This window comes from Drosophila suzukii, chromosome X (assembly GCF_043229965.1).
Source record: "Drosophila suzukii chromosome X, CBGP_Dsuzu_IsoJpt1.0, whole genome shotgun sequence".
Lineage (NCBI taxonomy): Eukaryota > Metazoa > Arthropoda > Insecta > Diptera > Drosophilidae > Drosophila > Drosophila suzukii.
The window spans coordinates 6,560,882-6,579,358 of NC_092084.1; the positions used below are offsets into that span (position 1 = coordinate 6,560,882).

Below are 18,477 nucleotides of genomic sequence, written 5' to 3' on the forward strand. Positions count from 1 at the left end.
GACAGTGCCTTGCTTGGCGTTGTACGTGACGCTTGTCAACTGCTGTCGCCGGGGAATCCCGAATCCTTGGTGAAAGTGCCAAGCGACTGCCTATCGAATGAATCCAATCGATAGCAGGGCGGAAGTCCTTTAAAAACAGGTGCAGGTGACGCAACCAACGTGCCGTGACGCACATGATTGTCCTGCGCCGACTATCTGTACCCCTGGCAAACCGGGTCCCGGGTTCCAGGACTTGCAGCCTCCACCTGCTGGAGTTTGCCGGCCAATGGCCGAGTTCTGAGAAACGGCAGTTCGAATCGAATATGCGGGTCATCAGAAACTTTGTTACGGAGGAGGAGGAACAGGTCCTCATTCGGGAAATCGAGCCTCACATCAGCCGCTTGCCCTACGAGTCGAGTCACTGGGATGATGTGGGTACAGTTGAATGGTATGGGTTATGGGTTTACTTCATGTCATCTTCACAGGCGATTCATGGATACCGCGAGATGGAACGCAGGAATTGGTCTCCCGAAAACCAAGCTGTGCTGGATCGCGTCTCCATAGACGCCTTCGGCGGTCGGGTTATGCCCTTTGTCCACATCCTAGACCTGGCTGAGCTTGGAGTGATCAAGCCGCACGTGGACAGTACTCGGGTGAGTTGTTGGACTGCAAACAGGGCACCAAGCTACAATGCTTATTTCCCATTTCATTCGACAGTTTTGTGGCCACACCATCGCGGGCATCAGCCTGCTCAGCGATTGCGTTATGCGACTGAAGCGGGTAACCAAAGATCCTGATCCTGCGAGCCAATCCGCAGATGTGCTGCTGCCACGATTCTCCCTTTACATAATGAGCGCCCTGGCGCGCTACGAGTTCACGCACGAAATCTTGGCCAGAGAAGAATCCTGGTTTAAGGAACGTCTGGTGGAAAGGCATCGACGCGTTTCTGTCATTTGTCGCAACGAACCCTAAACATTATCCAATTTTAATATGGCTTCTTGCCTCAAGTCCTTTCCATGACATCCAATCCTTAATATCATGATTTTTCATTGGTTCCTGATGGTTTCCAGCTCTTTCGGGGAAAAGTATAGGTCACATGATCGTACAGGTATATACAATGAAAATTTATTCCGATTTGGTGATCAGTTAAATGTAATACAGACGGCGAACTGACACGGATCACACACTGTGTGATTCCCCCAAGTACTATCCACCTAATAAAATGTACATAATGTATAGCTTAATCTAACTACTTGTACGGTATAAATATTGGGTTCGTCTTCCCTTACATCTCGCTTTCAAATTTTCTATTCCCTCCTCTAAATTTTTAAAATTTGTGATTTTGTTTCTCAATATATGTGTTGATGCTTTTCTACTTTCTTTTGTACGTTGTCGTCTAGTTTCATTTAAAGCTTAAAATATGAGAATGACAGAGACAGGAAGAGATTGAAGGGAAAAAGAGTGAGATGGGATATGGAAAGAGGGAAAAGTACAATGACTCGGTGCGGATTCAAGGATTACTGGGAAACGGTGATGTTTTGTCGCTTAAACTACCTTCATATTTGCACTACTACTAGCCACTGCTAGGTAAAGTCTGAGCCGTACGCTCTGGGAATGATATTATGGCGATGGGTTCTTCGATCTGGCTGTGCATCAGGACGCTGTCCAGGTGAGGGGCTCATCCCAACTTCCGGCGTCGCGGCAGCTGTAGCGGCAGAGCCACAACGGAAGCGGACGAGGACGCAGTCGCCATCACGGGAAGGGCCAGGGCCACGGGTGAAGCTAGTCCTCCGCCCACGTACTGCAGGTGCTGCACCACCGAGAGCTGCGGCTGCTGTTGCTTTAGCAGCTTGGCGGCAGCGTGCGCCTCCGCCGCCGCCACCACGACTGGATGCGCCAGCTCGGTACCGACTCCTGCTCCTCCTCCGTTGGCATGTTGGCCGGTGCTCTCGCAGTCGTCGTCGTCTGAGATCAGTGATATGCTGAGGTCGCTAGACAGTTTCAAGGAGATGGGCGTGGGCGGCGAGGGGGCCACCAGCGGTGCCACCTTGGCCCGCAGTGCCGGCGACAGTTTCTGCAGCTGTTCCGGCAGCAGGTCGGTCGTGTATTCCGGGGCTCCACTGAAGGCCAGTCCTTCGCGCAGTTTGCTCAGCGAGAGCTCGTAAATGCGATTGGCGATGACCGTGTGCACGGTGGTCTCGTCCGGCAGCGTGGCTGTGATGCCACCGCCTACGTCCACCTCCAGGAAGCAGCTCGTATCGTTGCCACCGCCACCGTCTCCTCCTCCTCCGCCGGCCATGACCATTCCGTTGCTGGCCGCCGTGGGCGCTCGACAGGGCTTGAGATGGCCGGACAATCGCGTCTGGCAGTTGGCAGTGGTGGAGTTGCGCGGCACCAGCGAAACGGTTACCTCTTCGATGGTCTCCGATAGGGTGAGCGGTGCAAGGGGCGGTGGCGAGCGCATGGAAAGCTGAGGGCGCGCCATGGCCCCGCTGCTGCCTTCCTGGTCGTTGTACTCGTCGTCGCTGGTTATCAGGATGCTCTCGGTTAAGAGTTGCGAGTGGGTGCCGACTCTGCCTCGACCCTGCCTTCTGCCCACTCTAGGACGTCGCTGGCCGACAGCGAAGGGGGCGGGTATCAGAAGGCGATTGTGGCTAGCGGCAGTGGATGGTCCAGGTCCAGGTCCAGCCTCCTCCCGATCGTCGTCATCGTCGTCCGACAGCAGGTCAATGGTCACGTCCGCCGGCAGGGTGGCCGCCACATGGCGCCGCTGCAACCGGTCAGTCTTGGATGTGATCACTGTTGCCTGTGCGCGCATCTGGGCCATGCAAATCCGCTGGCGCTCCCGCAGGCGTTCCATCCACCGGCAGCGGCGCCGCTTGAGCCGCCTGTTGTCGAACAACCGCGGCGATATGTAGAATGGTTCGGAATGTCTCTGGTTCATGGTCTACAATTGGGAAGGTTAGTCTACGTGACTCAGTGGGCTACCGTGTCGCCATCTGCTCACCGATTGAGTAGACTGATCTGCCGGCGGTGGTGGTGCCTCCGGGTCGGGGTCAAGTCATGGGCACCGGGCACTGGGGCTCCTCCTCCTTCTCCTTTTGCTCTTCCACAGGCAGCGGTACAGTTGGATCCGCTGCAGCAACTTGCATAATTGCGTGGCGGGCAAAGCGCCTCCAGGGGCGGCGGCGCGGGATTAGACGCTGCGCCTCCCGCCGCTGGACATGACGAGATGCGGGCTGGCCGAGATGGGTGCTTTTCCACGGGACAGCTGCTCAGGGTGCGCTTTTGTTGTAATTTAGAATTCTGTTTATAAAACTGCATCGATAAACGCCACACATCGATAACGCGACCGTCGATAGTCAGTCCCGTGAGCAACCATGGGCGGCCACTGGTCACACTACGTCGCTTATGCGCGAAGTCGATACTTAATTAGCTAGTTTGGCGCGCAATTTGAATAATTTCAGATTTGGTGCAATATTTCAATAGAAGTCAATATCATTTTTATCATTTGATAAATTATAAGACTATTTCAGATATCTGTTTAACCACCATCAAGCCTAAATTGACTGAGCAAATGGGCGGTAATAAAAGTATTCAATGCCGCAAGTAAAAGATTAAAGACTCCGCGTTTGTAAGAAAAACACTCAAGCTGATTTTGGCACCACCCACTATTTTGAGAATCACTCGACTGGCGCAGGCGCTCGTATTAGAAAAGCTTTCACTCAATTCCAACAGGAGCTTTCACTCCGCATCCGCACGACGACCGAAACGAAAAGAAAGTGCCCAAATTCGGACGGAGTCAGTTGGCAGATCATCGCCTCCAGATACGGATGTAGCAGACGAAAGACATGCTCTCAGGACTCGAAGTTTCTGCGCTTTACGAGCGCCCAATACGAATTATATTGGCCTCAGCCGAAAATTACAATTAAGTTTTAAAGTAGATGATTAGAGAGTTTAAGGGATTAAGCTCCAGTTCTATAAGGATAGGCTCAAAAGTGAAGACGAATTTCTGGATAATTTAAACAGAAGTTTAAACAACTAAAATATGTATTTAAACAAAACTAGATTAGTTAGGTATAATACGCCCCCAGAAATGTATCCCATTATGAAAAACCATTTTGTAGGAAGTAGTTACATCATTAATCAATTAATAGAGAACTAAACAGACCGATTTTAGTTGCACATATGCCACTTTGGGATCCGAGTCAAATTAGTCAAGTTAGGTTTTCTAGAAATACATTTTCGGGACTCCTTTCTGTAAGCAAACGAAATTTTCTAAATAGCTTTCTATACAACTCTTTACAAACACTAAAAAGTAATCATACTAAGGGAGGCCTAAGCAATATAAGTTGAGATATGCATCTTTGAAAAACCATTTCTTGAGCTATGGATGACCTTTCCTTAACCTATCAAAAGCATATAAATAGCTAACATCAGGAACTTTTTATAATTGAAACCGTCTTACTAAAACTGTAATAAACGAGGGCCAGTTTCGACTTATAGCTTAAAAAACAAAGAGATACCACCGGCGAAGAATCTTGATTAAGAATCTTATTTTCTTATATCTTAATATCTTCACTGGGTTGCAAACTGCTGAATCTCAAAATTAAATACGCTTTCATGAATCTAAGAGGTCAAATTAGTTATTCTAAATCCTGGGGATCGCTAATCATTTAAAATTCATTTCTTTCGGGCAGCTTTAAGAGAATGCAACACCCACGAGTCAAATAGAGTCCCGTGGGAAGGCGGGAAAGATCCGATTTCAGTAATTCACGCGAATGGCTCATTTCCCAGCTCACAGAGTAGCAAAGGAAGGGATCTAGAGCTGGAGAGGGAGACGTATACAGAGGAGCTGCCCTTGGCGAAGGAGACCCGCTTGGTGATGGAGGAGGGAGCCGGGTGCCGAGAGACAATAGACAATAGACAGGAACCACAACAGAAATTATAGACTCGGTCTTGACTTGGCTTGACTGTAGCCGGCGCTTTGCGTTTGGCTGCCAGCAGAGGACCTCTGTACTTGGTGCCCTTTACTCCGGGCTCCGTGCTCCTTACTCCGAGCTCCTTACTCCTTGCAGCGCCAGCTGCAGCCCCTTTGACTGTTTGTGTTGTGTTTCTGGATTGCACTTTGGCCGTTTAAATCCGCGAGGTGTGGAGCTGGGAGCAGGGGGCAGCCGCATCTTGGCGCACCACACGCACCCGTAATCGACTCCCCCTGGCTTTGGATCCGACATCCGACTCCAGCTCCGACTCCAATCCCGCCCCAACCCGTGTCCGCCTTGCAGGTCTTCCAGGCCAGACTCTGCCTGCAAATGTTTCCTGGCTGAGGACTGAGACCTGCATTAAAATGAATTCCTTTTGAACAGTCGAGCGGAGGCAGGCGCAGGAGCAGGGCACCCAAGTCGATTTGAATGAATGCACGTCCTTGCTGCTCATCCTCCCGGTGCTCATCGTCCTGATGGCGGCAAACAGGGGTTGCCCGCCAGCCTCGTCGCGTCCTCAAGTGTTTGCCTTCCTCAGGTGTTGAGTTGAGTCGAGTCGAGTCAAGTTGGCATTGTCTTTTTGTTTTCGCCGTCTGCCGCAGTTGTTTTGCTTTAGAGCTCCTCCGGTTTCTCCGCCCCCGTTCCGCCAGTTGCTCATCCTTATCCGCATCCTCATCCTCATCCACCCGCTCAATTTTTTATTGTGTTTTGGCATTACGCCAAATGTGCAAAGCCAACAAAATACCAAAAGATTGCACATTGCACCTGTCCTTGGGAACAGCGCTTTGGTTTACTGCTCCTTTGGCATCCAATCCGGCTAGTCGCTCCATGTCCTTGCAACTCTGGCTCCTGCTTCTGGTGCTTCTGCTGCTGCTGCTCCTTCTTCGTTCCCTGATGGCCAGCTCATCGATGATGCTGATAGTGAATGCTGTTGCTAATGTGCCTGCCGCCTGGAAAGACGAAAGTACATCGGTTACTTTGATGATCCTCCTGGGAGCTGCCCCTTCTCCTCTGTGTCTTCCGTTTCCATAAGCAGTTCGCGTGTACATCCGCTTCACAAATGTGGGACAGTTTATTCTTCCGACATATAGGAAAACGTACTGCAAATCACTGCAAAGCACTGCCACAATCATACTTCCTTCATTCATTAACTTTGGGAACTCCTTTGTTAGCCAGATCAAGGGGCTTTTCGTCTCCGCTTTCACTAAATGACTCCTTGCGTGACAGTAGCGATGACATCTGAAGGGCAGCTTCCACCCATTGTCCATTGACATTATTATAATTATCGAGACCATTTCCATCCTTCATCCTCATTAGTGCACAGAAAGAAAATCACGTTAGGATCATTTAATATTCGCATGTTAAATTTACAAAGGATAGAAAAAGATAGCAAAAAGCAAGATGGCGAACATATCAAAGTGATACTCTCCGTATCTAAACAGCATTTAATCTGAATTTTATCAAAATGATCATCATTTCCATATCCATTTTTTCAAAAAGGTACTCCCCGTATCTAGATAGAATTTATAATTTTTGTTCTCTTTTTTTATCTAGATAGAATTGAAACTCTATTGATCTATACAGAATACTGAATACTGAATTTAATCAAAATGATCATCATATCTTATAAATTTTTGTTCCCTGTGTGGAAATACTTGGACTAAGTGGACACTGAGGTGAACGACAATCAAAGGTATCAAAGGTAGGGTACCTGCGGTGGGCACAAGCACTTTGCAAAGGCATCTGTTCCGTTTCCGTATCTACATCGGCATCGGTGGTATCATTGGTTCCACTGCGGCAAGTGCCCGGGCAACGGTAAGTAGAAATTTGCGTCAATAGGATTGTTAAAGAGGCTTAAGTTAAATGGGAAAACTTCCGAATCAATGAACCGCAAATTGCATGCGAAATGCCAAAACGAAAATGTCGCCGGCCGAGTGTGCGTGGGTGTCCTGCCCAGGATATGTATGGCTGGATGGGTGGTTGGGTGTCTGGTGCGTGCAGGCATGGCTGATGGTGCGATGGATGGGTAATGGTGTGAGGTAGGAGTCAAGTTAACTGAAAATGAAAACGAAACCAGACTCTGAAGTCGCTGCCAAAATAAACAAGCAAGCCGCGGCGACCAAAATGTATTTATACATATCCATATGTGGCAATCCTTCTGTCCATATGCAAGTCTGGTGGGGGATGGCGCTTCTACTTAGGGTCTTACTCCATAGTTGACCACAAGGACGTGGCAATAAAATATCCTTTGGCCACTTGCCGAAGCGCTTGTAAATGCATCCGTCCGTAAGTGAATCGAGTGGAACACACTGGCAATGCCATGGATGGGACAGCAAAGTATTTCATAAATTCGGTTTGTTGTTTTCTTTCGGCTATGGTCTTAGTCCTCCCATCCTACCAACCTGTCATCCTCACATCCTCACATCCACTTGCCAACCCGCCGAGCTAATGGCAATTTCATTTTCCTCGGCAGATTCAATTTCGCGAGTTGTCCTCGCTGGATCGGTTACGGAGAAAGATTTCTGGACGGGAAGTCTTCTCAGGGAGGTGCAGCTCCAAGGGGAAGCTGGGCCCGACTGCATATACTTGTGCTAATCTGGATGGGGGATACGTGATTCCGTTTGCCAGTGTGTGTGTGGGCGGGAGTGGGAGTGGCACTTCAGCAGGCCTGCGACGTTTGTCTGTGTATTATCCTTGGTAATGCATGCAAAGATGCTGCAAAGTAGCTTAATACTTTATGCTCGCAATGAAAAGCCTTTTTACGATCGCATTATGCTTGTACGTACTTATATTTCAGTATAGTTGTGTATATCATGTGTCTATTCGATACGGAAAACACACCCCAACCCCAAGCCGAACCCAAGCCCAAGTCCCATATCTATATCCCTATACCCAGTCGAGAGATGGGTATGGGGGGATGATGTGTTTGTGCGATTGAGGGAGTGCTCGCATTAACTTGTTCAGGGCTTCGCCGGCGGAGTTCGTTTCGTTTTCGCAACTTGTAGCCGTATCGCATTTTACAGCAGGGTGCATGTTAAATGTGCACCAGGGCACCATGTCGTATGAGTGATATCTGCAGTACATAAACTATGCAGTAAATAAGTTTATTATCACCCGGCTTGTATTTCCGCTGGCTGCTTTGGATTCAATATTGGGCCACCCACCACCATTATTCCCTGGTTGGGTACTCAAAAGCTCCATTTTATTTTCCAGTCGTCTTTTTTTTTTTTTATTCTTGAGGAATGGGCCCAGTTTTCGGTTGCGTTAGAGGAACTGGTGACTACCGGGGCCGGTAGAGGTCGAGTTGGCCATGTATTTACATGCCCAGTGTAGCTCCACTTCATGGCTTGACTTCATATTTTTCTGCAACCGGACGGAGCAATCGGCTACTTCCTTTGCTTCCCTCTGCATTGTTGTAATTATTTTGCTGGCGCTACCGCTTCTAATTAATACAAATGGTTTGATACACAATAAAGATATTTCAACTTGGCTCGTTACTGGTCGTTCCGCGACCCTCTCCATCCGTCCTCAGTGTCCTGCCTGTGTGTCCTCGTTGAGGAAAAAAGTTTTCCCATTTCGGAAAGTTTTTATTTTGTGCTGCTGCGTTGGCTGATTTTGCTGCTTCTGCTGCTCTTCTGCTGGCCTGCAGTTGCACTGAGTATGAGACTATGACTATGACTACTGGCCCACCAGCCCACACAGTTATCTCTTTTGTTTTGGGGCTTTTGCTTTTGCTTTGCTTGGGTACTCTGTGCTTTCCTCTTCGACATCGCAACCAACGTCATCACAATCACAATCACCATCATCATCATCATTTGGCCGTCTCGTCTGCTGGTTGCCTTCTGTATTTAATACCCTTTTTAAAGGGTATTCCAAATTGAAACAATGTTAGGGATTTAGGAATTAGCAGAAGGTGCTTGATAAGATAAAATATTAGCTTGTTTTAGATGTTTAATGGTAGAACTACACAGAGAAAATTCTGACGTTCTCATCTGAGTTAGACTTTTAAGAACGAATCTTCTCAATTCAAGAACAATGTACATGGATAATTTTCTATGTTTACCAACTTGTATAGTATTTCTATTTGCTGGTTGATTCTAGAGATGGTTTATATGATAAAGAAATCACTAAAGCACTAAAGTCTTTTGAAATCACTAATTGCTTAATGGGCCTACTAGAGTATCCAAGTTTCGGTTTTCCAAGTTGACTCTACTTTCTTGCTCAGCTTCTGTTTCTGCGTCTTCATCAACGTGCATTGTTTTTGTGTAATTTTGCAATAAACAGCAAAACAATTTAAAGAAAAAAAAACGAAAGGGCTGGCATGAATGTCGACAAAGCAGAGGATGTAACGTTTTGCCAAGTGGAGCGACACTGAGCCAACCGCACTGAGCCATCTACCCCATGGCCACTATACCATACTGTACTATACCGTACCGAAATAGGCAACGCTAAAAACCTAGTTAAAAAGTTGCGCTCGTCCTTCGTCTTCCAGAGTCCTTCCCCACGTTGGGCCGTGCACTTTTAAGTGCGACCAACCAACTGTTCATCCGCCATTTTCACAACGCTCCAACCTCATCCTCATCGTCCTTATCAGCCTGCCAGGAGGGGAATACTTTGGGTTGAGTTTTGTGGAAGGCAAATGTTATGCCTTCATTTAATATGTGAGCTGGACTTGCGGCCGTTTGTGTGGCTCTGGTATATGGAATGGTATGGGGTTTGGGACTTTGGAGTTCACTGGCGGCCCAGTTAATTTGTTATTGTTAGTGATTACTTCGGCGGAAGCATGCGGTTCCCCCCTTTATTCGGGGGTCCACTTTCTAATTGAAATGTATTTGCAAAAGTTTGCGTTCAATTTGCATTAAATTCTATTTAAACAGACCTCGAACGAACTCATGAGTCTGTTTGGCCCAAGTTTCTGTATATATTATCCCCAGCTAACGAATAGAAAAGTTCTGAATTAACATGGTTGGAGCGTAAAAAAACCGAATGAACTGACGAATTTGAGAAAGGACTAAGCCACTAAGCCAACTTAATGACCACTCATTACCGCTAATTGATTTCAATTAAATCACGCCCAAAACGGCTCCGCTAAGAAAGAAGGAATTGCGGTTGATGTAGCCACAACAACTTAAACAACAATTACAAAAATAATCAGGAAACAGATCCGGCAACAACAATGGCCAAGAATGAGCCAAAGGAGGAAATGTCTGAAGGCAAAACAAGCAGAGGCTAACACGGACAAAGGGTGGTTGATTTTATGGTGGTGGTGGTGATGATGGTGGTGGTGGTGGTGGTGTTTGTGCTCAAACGCCTCAAGTGACCAGCCTTTCATCCTTTACTCGCTTAACAGGATATACCACGATATCGGAAAGGATTTCTTTGCTAAGAGACGAGCATCCACATAAAGCGGCCATAAATTAGGGCATTTTTAATAGAGTCCAAATCCGAGTCCGACGAGCTTTTTGCCGGCAACAACTCTGGCTACTTAACTTGATAAAAACGACAACACTTGAGCGGTGCCAAGTTTCCCTGATGCGGACACCATCGGCCATCCGTTGGCTGGGTGACTGACTCATTGGCCAGCTTCCATCCTTCATCCAAACCCTTGGCGGCAAAGATTTTCGGATAAAGTTAATTACAACTCATTGGGTATGCGCTCTTCGCCGGGCAAAAGTTGGAAAGCTGCCTCAGCCAAGTTCACGTCTTTGTCCTCCGTCTCCATCCGTCGGCAGATGCTCTGATGGAGCAATTAACAATGAAACTACTCTTTCTAATTGGATGAAACGCTTTGCAAGTTCTCCGTTATCCGTTATGCTTCGCTTAATAGCTGCTCCGAGTTCCAGTGATTGCCATAATGGGCCGGTGATGTTTGCCTCGAATCTATTTTTGGGTTTTCTATTTTTCATCACATCATTTATGCTGATTTATTCAATGGAAAATGTAAAAGAACGCAAATAACTTGAAATCAAAATGAAGATTATATAAAACATTTACAGCTATACCAATGGGTTATTTTTATCCAGGTATTCCTGGATGAAATATTTCTTATTTGTCTTTTCTGAGATGTAATATTGGCTACTTTGCTTTCGGTAACGAAGATAAAATAATGTTGTTTAATTCATCAAAGGGCTGAGGTTGCCTGTGCCATGCAGACAAAAAACATCCAATTTGCTTGTTAATTGAAAACAATTAAGCTGGCCACGGGTTTCTCCACACGCATTCTGCAGCAGCAACAACAGCAGCATCAACATCATCTGCATCCATCAGGTGCTGCATCGGTATCGGCCCCTGGCGAGGATTACCCTCCTCTCCACTTGCTTTTTGGAACTTTTCTATTAAACTGTTTGCGCGGCCTCGGTGCCTCAGTGCCTCGGTCGGGTCGCATTTTTCGAGGCTGCTCCCCCTTCGTTTTTAATAGCGCGTTGTAGTTGTGGGGTCGCCATGCCGCCCCAGCAACACAGTCACCAACAACAAATTAATACAAATAGTCTGCAGTGGTCTGGTCCATAGATTACACTTTCGCAGACAGATTCTTGGCCAGTAGCCTGTAGGGTAGAGCCGGGTTGTCTTCGGCAGGCGGTCAAATAGTATTTTATGGGTACAATTGACTTTGGTTACTAGCAAATAGTAAGATTTCATTAAATTGTATACGTATTTTCTTGTAACTATTTCGTTCGTAACTATTATATTGGTAAGTTTTTGTTTTGTGTGTAGAGCAATCGGTAATGGGTACGTAGTGGTCGGTTCCGTAGGATGTTTCTTCACTCCCATCATCATCTGTGGCTAGAGCTATCATCGCTCTGCCTGCTTCTGTTCCTGCGGGTTTGGTCTTCGACTTGGACGTGGATTTGGTCGGGGGCAGCGGCTAATGTGCTTTAAGTATGCGGACAAAGGAGCTCTGCGGCGGCGACTGTAGGAGTAGTAAATTATTTATTGGTATATTTGGCTTTTGAATTGAACACTTACGGAATAGGGGGTGCAAGGCTAAAGTAAAAAAGTTTTAATAGAATTTCTTGTTTGATATCCTTTTTGCGAACTGCTTTGTCTGCCCTGCCTAAGCTTTGGCATTTCCCACTTTCAATTTAACCCCTGCCTCAATCCCGATCCCAATCAACTTGAGTCCTTCCATTCGACGCGTTAGTTACATTGTATCCCCGGCTTTGTTCGATTTCCCAGCATGTTTGTCTATTTGTTTGCTCGTTTTGTTCGCACCTAATGTTTTGATATTATTGCTTTCCAAGTGTTGTGTCCTGAGCTCTTCTCGGTTGGAGAGTATTGAATGTTGAAATTGAATCCCAGTCTGTAATCTGAAATCCTCTGACTGTGGGATCACCACAGGTCGACCGGATTTGGATGACTTGCTTTATCCAATTACATAATTAGAACAGGTATTCGAACAATAGCCAATAACTAATAAAATCAAAAAGTCCGGTTGAGTGTGCGATTGCATTGATAAACACAAAATCCTGTTGCAAAATTCAAATTCAGCGGGTGTAATCGGGTTTTTGTTCCCGATTCCGATTCTTGTTTGTCAAACATTTGATTTGATTTTCGGGCGAAAGTGCGTTCGTTACAGCCGAAATATGGCGTTATAATAATTTTCATTGCAAAATTTACACATGCATAATTAATTAGTATCAAAAATTTAATACTCACACTTTGTATCTGCTTAAATATTTACACTTCGTGCCAAATTTGTATGCAAATCGCTTTGCTACAGACTGACAATAACGAGCACACACATACAGTCACACCCGCACCGACACTAGCACCCATCCGCTCTCTCACACACACACACATACAGGGAGGCACACACACAGGCACACGCGAAATGTCAGACAATTAAAAAAGCATACTGCACGGGGTACTTGACTAGCACCTGACTTTAAAATATCTGTGAGAACGGAAATTCCTATTTAAAAAAATCATTTTGATTATCTTAAACCGATTTCTATAATATTTGTAGAAATAATTCTTATTTTTATTCTTATTTTCTTACAAGGAGGTCAATTGTTGTGATACACATTCGGATATACGTAAATTCATTTAATAAAATATGTCAAATTAATTAAATTGTCCGAGTAAACTTTAAATGTGCTAGCACAATAAACTCAAATTGCTATAATATAGAATTTAGAATTATTCAACAGAGCCTTGAAAATTTCTTGAAAGACCTTAATACATTCTTAGCTCAAATGATTCTTTTAAAAAAAATATATATCTTATGGTTCCATTTGATACCATCGATTTGGTCAGGCATATTGTTCAGCATTCTATTCCTGGTTAGATACCCGTCACTGTGGCCCGCCAGTGTTGGGCAAACAGAATCGAAAACGGGTTGCCTGCCGCTGGCGTTCCTGTCCTTCCCATCCTGCCCATCCTTCCCCTAACTTCCCGCCCATCACTCCTACCCAAAGCGGTGGGGGTTTTCGACTGGGCGATTGGACTGCGGATGGTCGGACTGATGGGTGGTTGGTGGAACTGAGGGGAATCCGGGAGAGGACTGCTGGTTGATTGTTGTTTTTGAAAACCCTTTTGGTGTTTGCATTTAACGAACAGGGCCACAACGACACAGCAGCAAAAACAACAATAGAGCCAATATAACAGCCATGATGGGATGAAATGGGCTGGGATCGGGAACAGGGAACAGGGAACGGGTAACGTAGGATGTGAGGACGTGGGGGAGATGGGAAGCTTTGGCAGTGGAGCTAATAAAAGGCTCGTTACAATGAAAACAAATCAAATCGCAGGCCAAGCCATCATCCGTCAGACCAAAGCAAATCCCAGCGAAAATGAAACACGGCTAACGAATGCCACCGCCAAACAGGAAGTAGTTTGAATTTCCGGTGTCATTGGAACCCCCATACCACTACAATACCCCACCCCCCCTTCCCCACACACATCCACATCAGAGGATGCTTTCCGCCTAAATGTTCAAATTGATTACTATAGTGGGATGAGCTGAACGCGGCGAAGCCTTTGGGGAGGCGGTTTGGTTGGCCAGGATGGGTTAGCCAAGCGGTGCTCAGGGATCAACTCAGCCTCACTTTGAAATGCCATTAAAATGTATTTACAAACGCAAATTGATAGTGATTTCGGTACGGTTTGGATCTGGCAAGGAGGAACGCGTGCCCTGCGCTGGTCCGGATCCGAGTCCAAATCCGGGTGGGTTGGTCCGTGCTTGTGGTCGACGTGTTGACGTTGCAGCTTAGCCGTCGATTTGTCAGCAGGCGCGAGTCCTGCTGTGCCGCGAATAAGCCGCTTGTACGGCTCGGACACTCGCACTCCGGTCCATGTGTACCTGGCCGATGGTCACATGGTCCGGTTGCCGGGGTTGAACGACCAGAGCTAGTAGGTTGTGCCAAGCTGTTTCACTATTCACATAATGCAATGGTGCAGAGGAAGGGCGAATCTCCTGCCAACTACCGCATTCCTGGCACTGGATCCGCCTGTTTGGGGCTGTGCGTGATTGCCCGACAAGAGTAAAACTCCCCAATTCGTATGGAAATCGAGTCTTTGATAGCCATAACTTGTTAACCGGAACTCCAGAAATTGTCAGTTTAACTAGGCTAACAAGTGAAGTTTTTTTTCGCTTTTCTTAATACCAACAAATAAGTATATATTATAAAAGTTATTTTACGAACTCGATACCAATTCCATTTTTTAAAAATAATTTAATTGTATAAACTCGTGAATAACTTTCTTTTTTACATTATAGTTAATGCCAATTTTACAAAGTTCTTTTTCTTGTTTTTACTTGTTATTTGAAGGAAGACTAGTTCCTGGATTATCTTGTAGATACGAAGAAGAATCACACAACTACGATGACAAGTTTAACTGCAATTATTCTCAAATGAACTTCCCTTGAAATGCAATTTTAGGCATGTGTCTAATATATGCAAACAATTTACTGCTGCCAGCGTAAAAACAGAGCAGCAGGAGGAGCTAGAGCAGGACATTCCAGGAGCAGGACTTGGACATATACACACACATGTGTGGGACAACGGAAACAACAATGCTAAATCAATATGCAGAAGAACGAGGGCGCTGACGAACCAACTTGGTAAACAAGAAGCGTGACAAAATGATAAAGTGTCGACGCCGCCATGAGGCTAAGAAAACAACAACTTGTTGGTTTGGTTTGGGTTTGGGGTCCACGGAGGAGCTGACTGGGCAACAGGACGTGGCAGAGCAGCCATGGCAAAGTGAGCAATAAACATACGCGATTAAATTCATTATGAACACTTGAACAGCACACAATACGACTGTGAAATGACAAACCTGATTGCGAATGCCTGAATGTCTGTAAATATGTGTCTGGCCTGGGTGTGCTCCTGCTTCTGACTGTGGTCCCTCGGAGTCCCTTGGAGTCCCACATCAATTCAACATTGTTTTGCCTTTGCCGCTCGTCTATCGTCGAGGCTGTTCCACAATGGCCTTGCTTGGATCTTGGAGCCTGTAGCCCGGAGCATGGAGCATGGAGCATGGAGCATCCCTTGCTGGGGACGAAACACGTTCGTGACTTGTGTTGCTGAGGTCTCCCCGTCTCTTGGCTTTTTCAATCCTACTATATGTGCGAGTGATTGGAGTGTGCGTGTGCGATTACTAATTGCATTGCTCTGATATCAAATCAACATGCTTCCGCACTGATTTCCACCCGAGATTCGTATGGAGCTAAAAGACCAGGAAACTACGCTGGTCTGGTCACCTTGCATCCCAATCCAAAGGCCATTCCACTGGCCCAGTTTTCTGGCGCAGAGCTTCCTATAATCTGGACCAGGCCACCTAATTGGTTGCCCCTAATTGGTCTAATCAACAGTTGGCGAGTGACCAAAATTAACCAACGCGAATTGTTGCATATTGTCTTCGCTGCTTGATATGCCGTGTGGCCGGGATGGCTGTGTGGATGAGTGGGTGGTCGGTTAGTTGGCTGGAGGACAGGAGGATTCCCCTGGTCGTGATGCGATAATTGCTGTCACAAACAGTGGATGTGAATGTGGATCTGCATCAGCATCAGCGTAACCATAAACCGTTGTCCCACCCACTCTACGGCCAGTGCGTGTGTGTGCATGTGTGCGCGGGTAATGGCGCGGTTGGCACCACATTTCGCCATTCTCCGTTCTCCTCCACACTCGCCATTTGCCATCGGCCTCGCATTCGTACTCGCATGTCCACCGCCATCGCTACCTGCCTTCACATCCACATCCACGTCCACATCCACATCCACATCCACGTCCATGTCCACGGATGACAGGCCATGGCCGCTGGTTTTAGTCAATTTTGGTTTGTCGCCTGCAGGTTTGGAGGTTTTCAGGCTGCTGCTCGCTGGATGACTCGATAACTTAGTAGTTTGTTGCACTAACTGCCTGTTGAATGATGTCCTAGCAGGCACTAGGCGCTAGGATACACCCGTAACTCTGGCCAGAAAGGCCAGTTGGAGCTGCAGCATCAGGATCAATAGGGTGCGAATCGGATATATGGTCCGGGGGCAGGAGTTCTCGTTGATCCATTCCCGAAAGTGGTAGACATCGGTGTAGATTCCAGCCGAATCGGGTTCGCCGCAACCCGTGCCGAAGGACACGATGCCGGTCACCTTGTTGTCACAGATGAGCGGGCCGCCCGAGTCACCCTGGCAGCTGTCCACCTCGGTGTTGGTCTGGTCATTGGCGCAGAGCATGCCCGAGTTGCTCCAGCCCAGCTGCTTTCGGCAGAAGGAGTCTGGCAGGATTTTCACATCGCCATTGATGACCTCATCCGGAAGTGGGCCGAACTAAACCGAAAAGGAGTGAGATAGGATTGATAAATGGATAGACAAGTACACTCAGAAAACAAATTTGAGAAGTGAGCCAAGATCGATTTTATCTCAAATACTAAAAATCGAAATAAGACTACCTTCATTTCTATTTCAAAGAACTTCATATCGAAAAACAAAAATCAAGAACACTTTCGTCTTGGTTTTAAGAACATTTCTTCTCGAATTAGAGAGAAGACGAGTTCTCAAGTTTAGATCTATTAATCTTGTATATTCCATTTTGTATTCTTGTATTCCGTTTTTAATTATTCTGTATGTAGGGCCGAACCTGTATAACCGTTCCCCAGCCAACGATGCTGCACTCGACACCGGCCACCGGAGCCTTATTATACAGAGGTATACTGGCGGCAGAGCCCCCTAGATCGAGATCATCCTTCATCAGCACAATACCAATGTCATATTTCTGCGATTTGCCCTTCTTGTACTTAGGGTGCGGAATGAGTTTTTGGGCTTGAACAATCTGTGTAGAACCGCTTTTCACCAGCCTCTTTGGCGTCCCAGCGATGACCGTCAACTTCTTGGGCATCAGCTTGCGGCGACTTCGCATGTACATTATATTGGTGTATTATAGCTATAAGTATACTACATACTCACTTGGAATATAGGCAGTGAGCCGCTGTTAGAATGGCCCGTGGGCTAAAGATCGCACCGGCGCAAAAGTGGTTATCCCCGAAGAACTTCTTGGACTTGCCCAATCGCAACGAAACCACATATTTGACCAGTTTGTTTGTTTTGGGCCGATATCCGCCTGTAATTAGGAATTGAAAGTCCGAGGGTTTCGGATCCTTCTCTGGACTCTCTGGATCTTGGAGCGGCATATCTTGCAGTTGTGTCGTGTTCAATTCCGGCACCAGCTCTGACTTTACAAAAATTAGCAAAAAGCACACAAAGAATTTGGACGGACTCATTTTGAATCATTTTCTATACAAATCTGACTGCAAACGACAAAGCTCCAATGTTTCATACCAAAATGGGGACCATTAAGGCTGAGGGGTTGGACGACGCACTGTCACTGGAAGATAGCGTTTTCAGCTATCTGATAAACTGATGAAAAAGTCGCCTTCATAAATAACTTGTAGTACCATAAAGTGTGCGTGTGAAGCAACAGGAAGTATTTATTTATCCTGGGGCTCCAACTAAGCCGCAGCCCAGCTATAGCGGCGAATTGCATTTGGCACTGTTCAGGAGTCGAGAAACCACACATACTGCGTTGTCAAGTTTTTTCCCGCTCCCTGGTAGACATACCCTTGCCACTAAGTAGTTGCTTGTTTCATGTCACTTAAGTCGCAGCCTTCCCTTTCTCTTCCTTTCCGGAAGTCTCGTATGGGAGGCACGACGTTTGGAAGGCATTCGACGACCGGGGTGAAGGTGTCGACCGGGTCGTTATCATTAATTTGCAGCCTGCTTTTTGCAATAATTTACAAGACCTTTCTTTTTCCCCAGCCAAACTCACCAGCGCACCATGGGCATGCTCGGTTGATGGTTGGTGCTCGGCATCTGGTAGTCGATTGGGTCTCAGCAGGCAGTTCCAAGGACCCTGAGCTGCTCCTTGAGCTTTTTGCCGGCGGCGAACACTGGTTCCGCATTAAAATTGCTAGCACTTCTCTGCTTTATACATTTAAAAGATATTATTGCCAAGCTTAAATATGATAAAGGCTAAAATAATTATAATGTTATAAAGTGTCACTGATTTTAACATTTGGC

General features: G+C 46.5%; 3 protein-coding genes across 4 annotated transcripts; 1 reads left to right on the forward strand and 2 right to left on the reverse strand.

The window, feature by feature from the left end:
* The first annotated feature begins 23 nt into the window (after positions 1 to 23).
* On the forward strand, positions 24 to 1,223 carry LOC108016770 (alpha-ketoglutarate-dependent dioxygenase alkB homolog 7, mitochondrial). The gene is made up of 3 exons (XM_017083535.4): positions 24 to 410; positions 465 to 632; positions 697 to 1,223. The coding sequence occupies exons 1-3, from the start codon at positions 174 to 176 to the stop codon at positions 949 to 951; spliced, it is 660 nt and encodes a 219-aa protein (XP_016939024.2). The 5' UTR covers positions 24 to 173; the 3' UTR covers positions 952 to 1,223.
* Positions 1,083 to 3,328, reverse strand: a6. The gene is made up of 2 exons (XM_017083532.4): positions 2,987 to 3,328; positions 1,083 to 2,926 (listed from the first exon to the last, which is right to left on the reverse strand). The coding sequence occupies exon 2, from the start codon at positions 2,921 to 2,923 to the stop codon at positions 1,658 to 1,660; it is 1,266 nt and encodes a 421-aa protein (XP_016939021.2). The 5' UTR covers positions 2,924 to 2,926; positions 2,987 to 3,328; the 3' UTR covers positions 1,083 to 1,657.
* Positions 3,329 to 16,359: 13,031 nt separating this feature from the next.
* LOC108016678 (trypsin) lies at positions 16,360 to 18,198 on the reverse strand. 2 transcript variants are annotated; one of them, XM_017083396.4, is made up of 3 exons: positions 17,368 to 18,198; positions 17,042 to 17,312; positions 16,360 to 16,731 (listed from the first exon to the last, which is right to left on the reverse strand). In XM_017083396.4, the coding sequence occupies exons 1-3, from the start codon at positions 17,679 to 17,681 to the stop codon at positions 16,360 to 16,362; spliced, it is 957 nt and encodes a 318-aa protein (XP_016938885.1). In that variant the 5' UTR covers positions 17,682 to 18,198. The 2 variants fall into 2 exon arrangements, with proteins under 2 accessions (XP_016938885.1, XP_016938887.1); XM_017083398.4 differs by having other exon boundaries at positions 17,364 to 17,491.
* Between the last annotated feature and the right edge of the window lie 279 nt (positions 18,199 to 18,477).

What these genes read in the sequence shown, in the direction of transcription:
- LOC108016770 (XM_017083535.4), top strand. Translation starts at nt 174, where the DNA reads ATGATTGTCCTGCGCCGACTATCTGTACCCCTGGCAAACCGGGTCCCG. An exon ending in AGTCGAGTCACTGGGATGAT is followed by an intron (nt 411 to 464) that starts GTGGGTACAGTT and finishes TCATCTTCACAG; the next exon opens with GCGATTCATGGATACCGCGA. An exon ending in CGCACGTGGACAGTACTCGG is followed by an intron (nt 633 to 696) that starts GTGAGTTGTTGG and finishes TTCATTCGACAG; the next exon opens with TTTTGTGGCCACACCATCGC.
- a6 (XM_017083532.4), bottom strand. Translation starts at nt 2,923, where the DNA reads ATGAACCAGAGACATTCCGAACCATTCTACATATCGCCGCGGTTGTTC.
- LOC108016678 (XM_017083396.4), bottom strand. Translation starts at nt 17,681, where the DNA reads ATGAGTCCGTCCAAATTCTTTGTGTGCTTTTTGCTAATTTTTGTAAAG. An exon ending in GCTCACTGCCTATATTCCAA is followed by an intron (nt 17,313 to 17,367) that starts GTGAGTATGTAG and finishes GTACATGCGAAG; the next exon opens with TCGCCGCAAGCTGATGCCCA. An exon ending in GCTGGGGAACGGTTATACAG is followed by an intron (nt 16,732 to 17,041) that starts GTTCGGCCCTAC and finishes TTTTCGGTTTAG; the next exon opens with TTCGGCCCACTTCCGGATGA.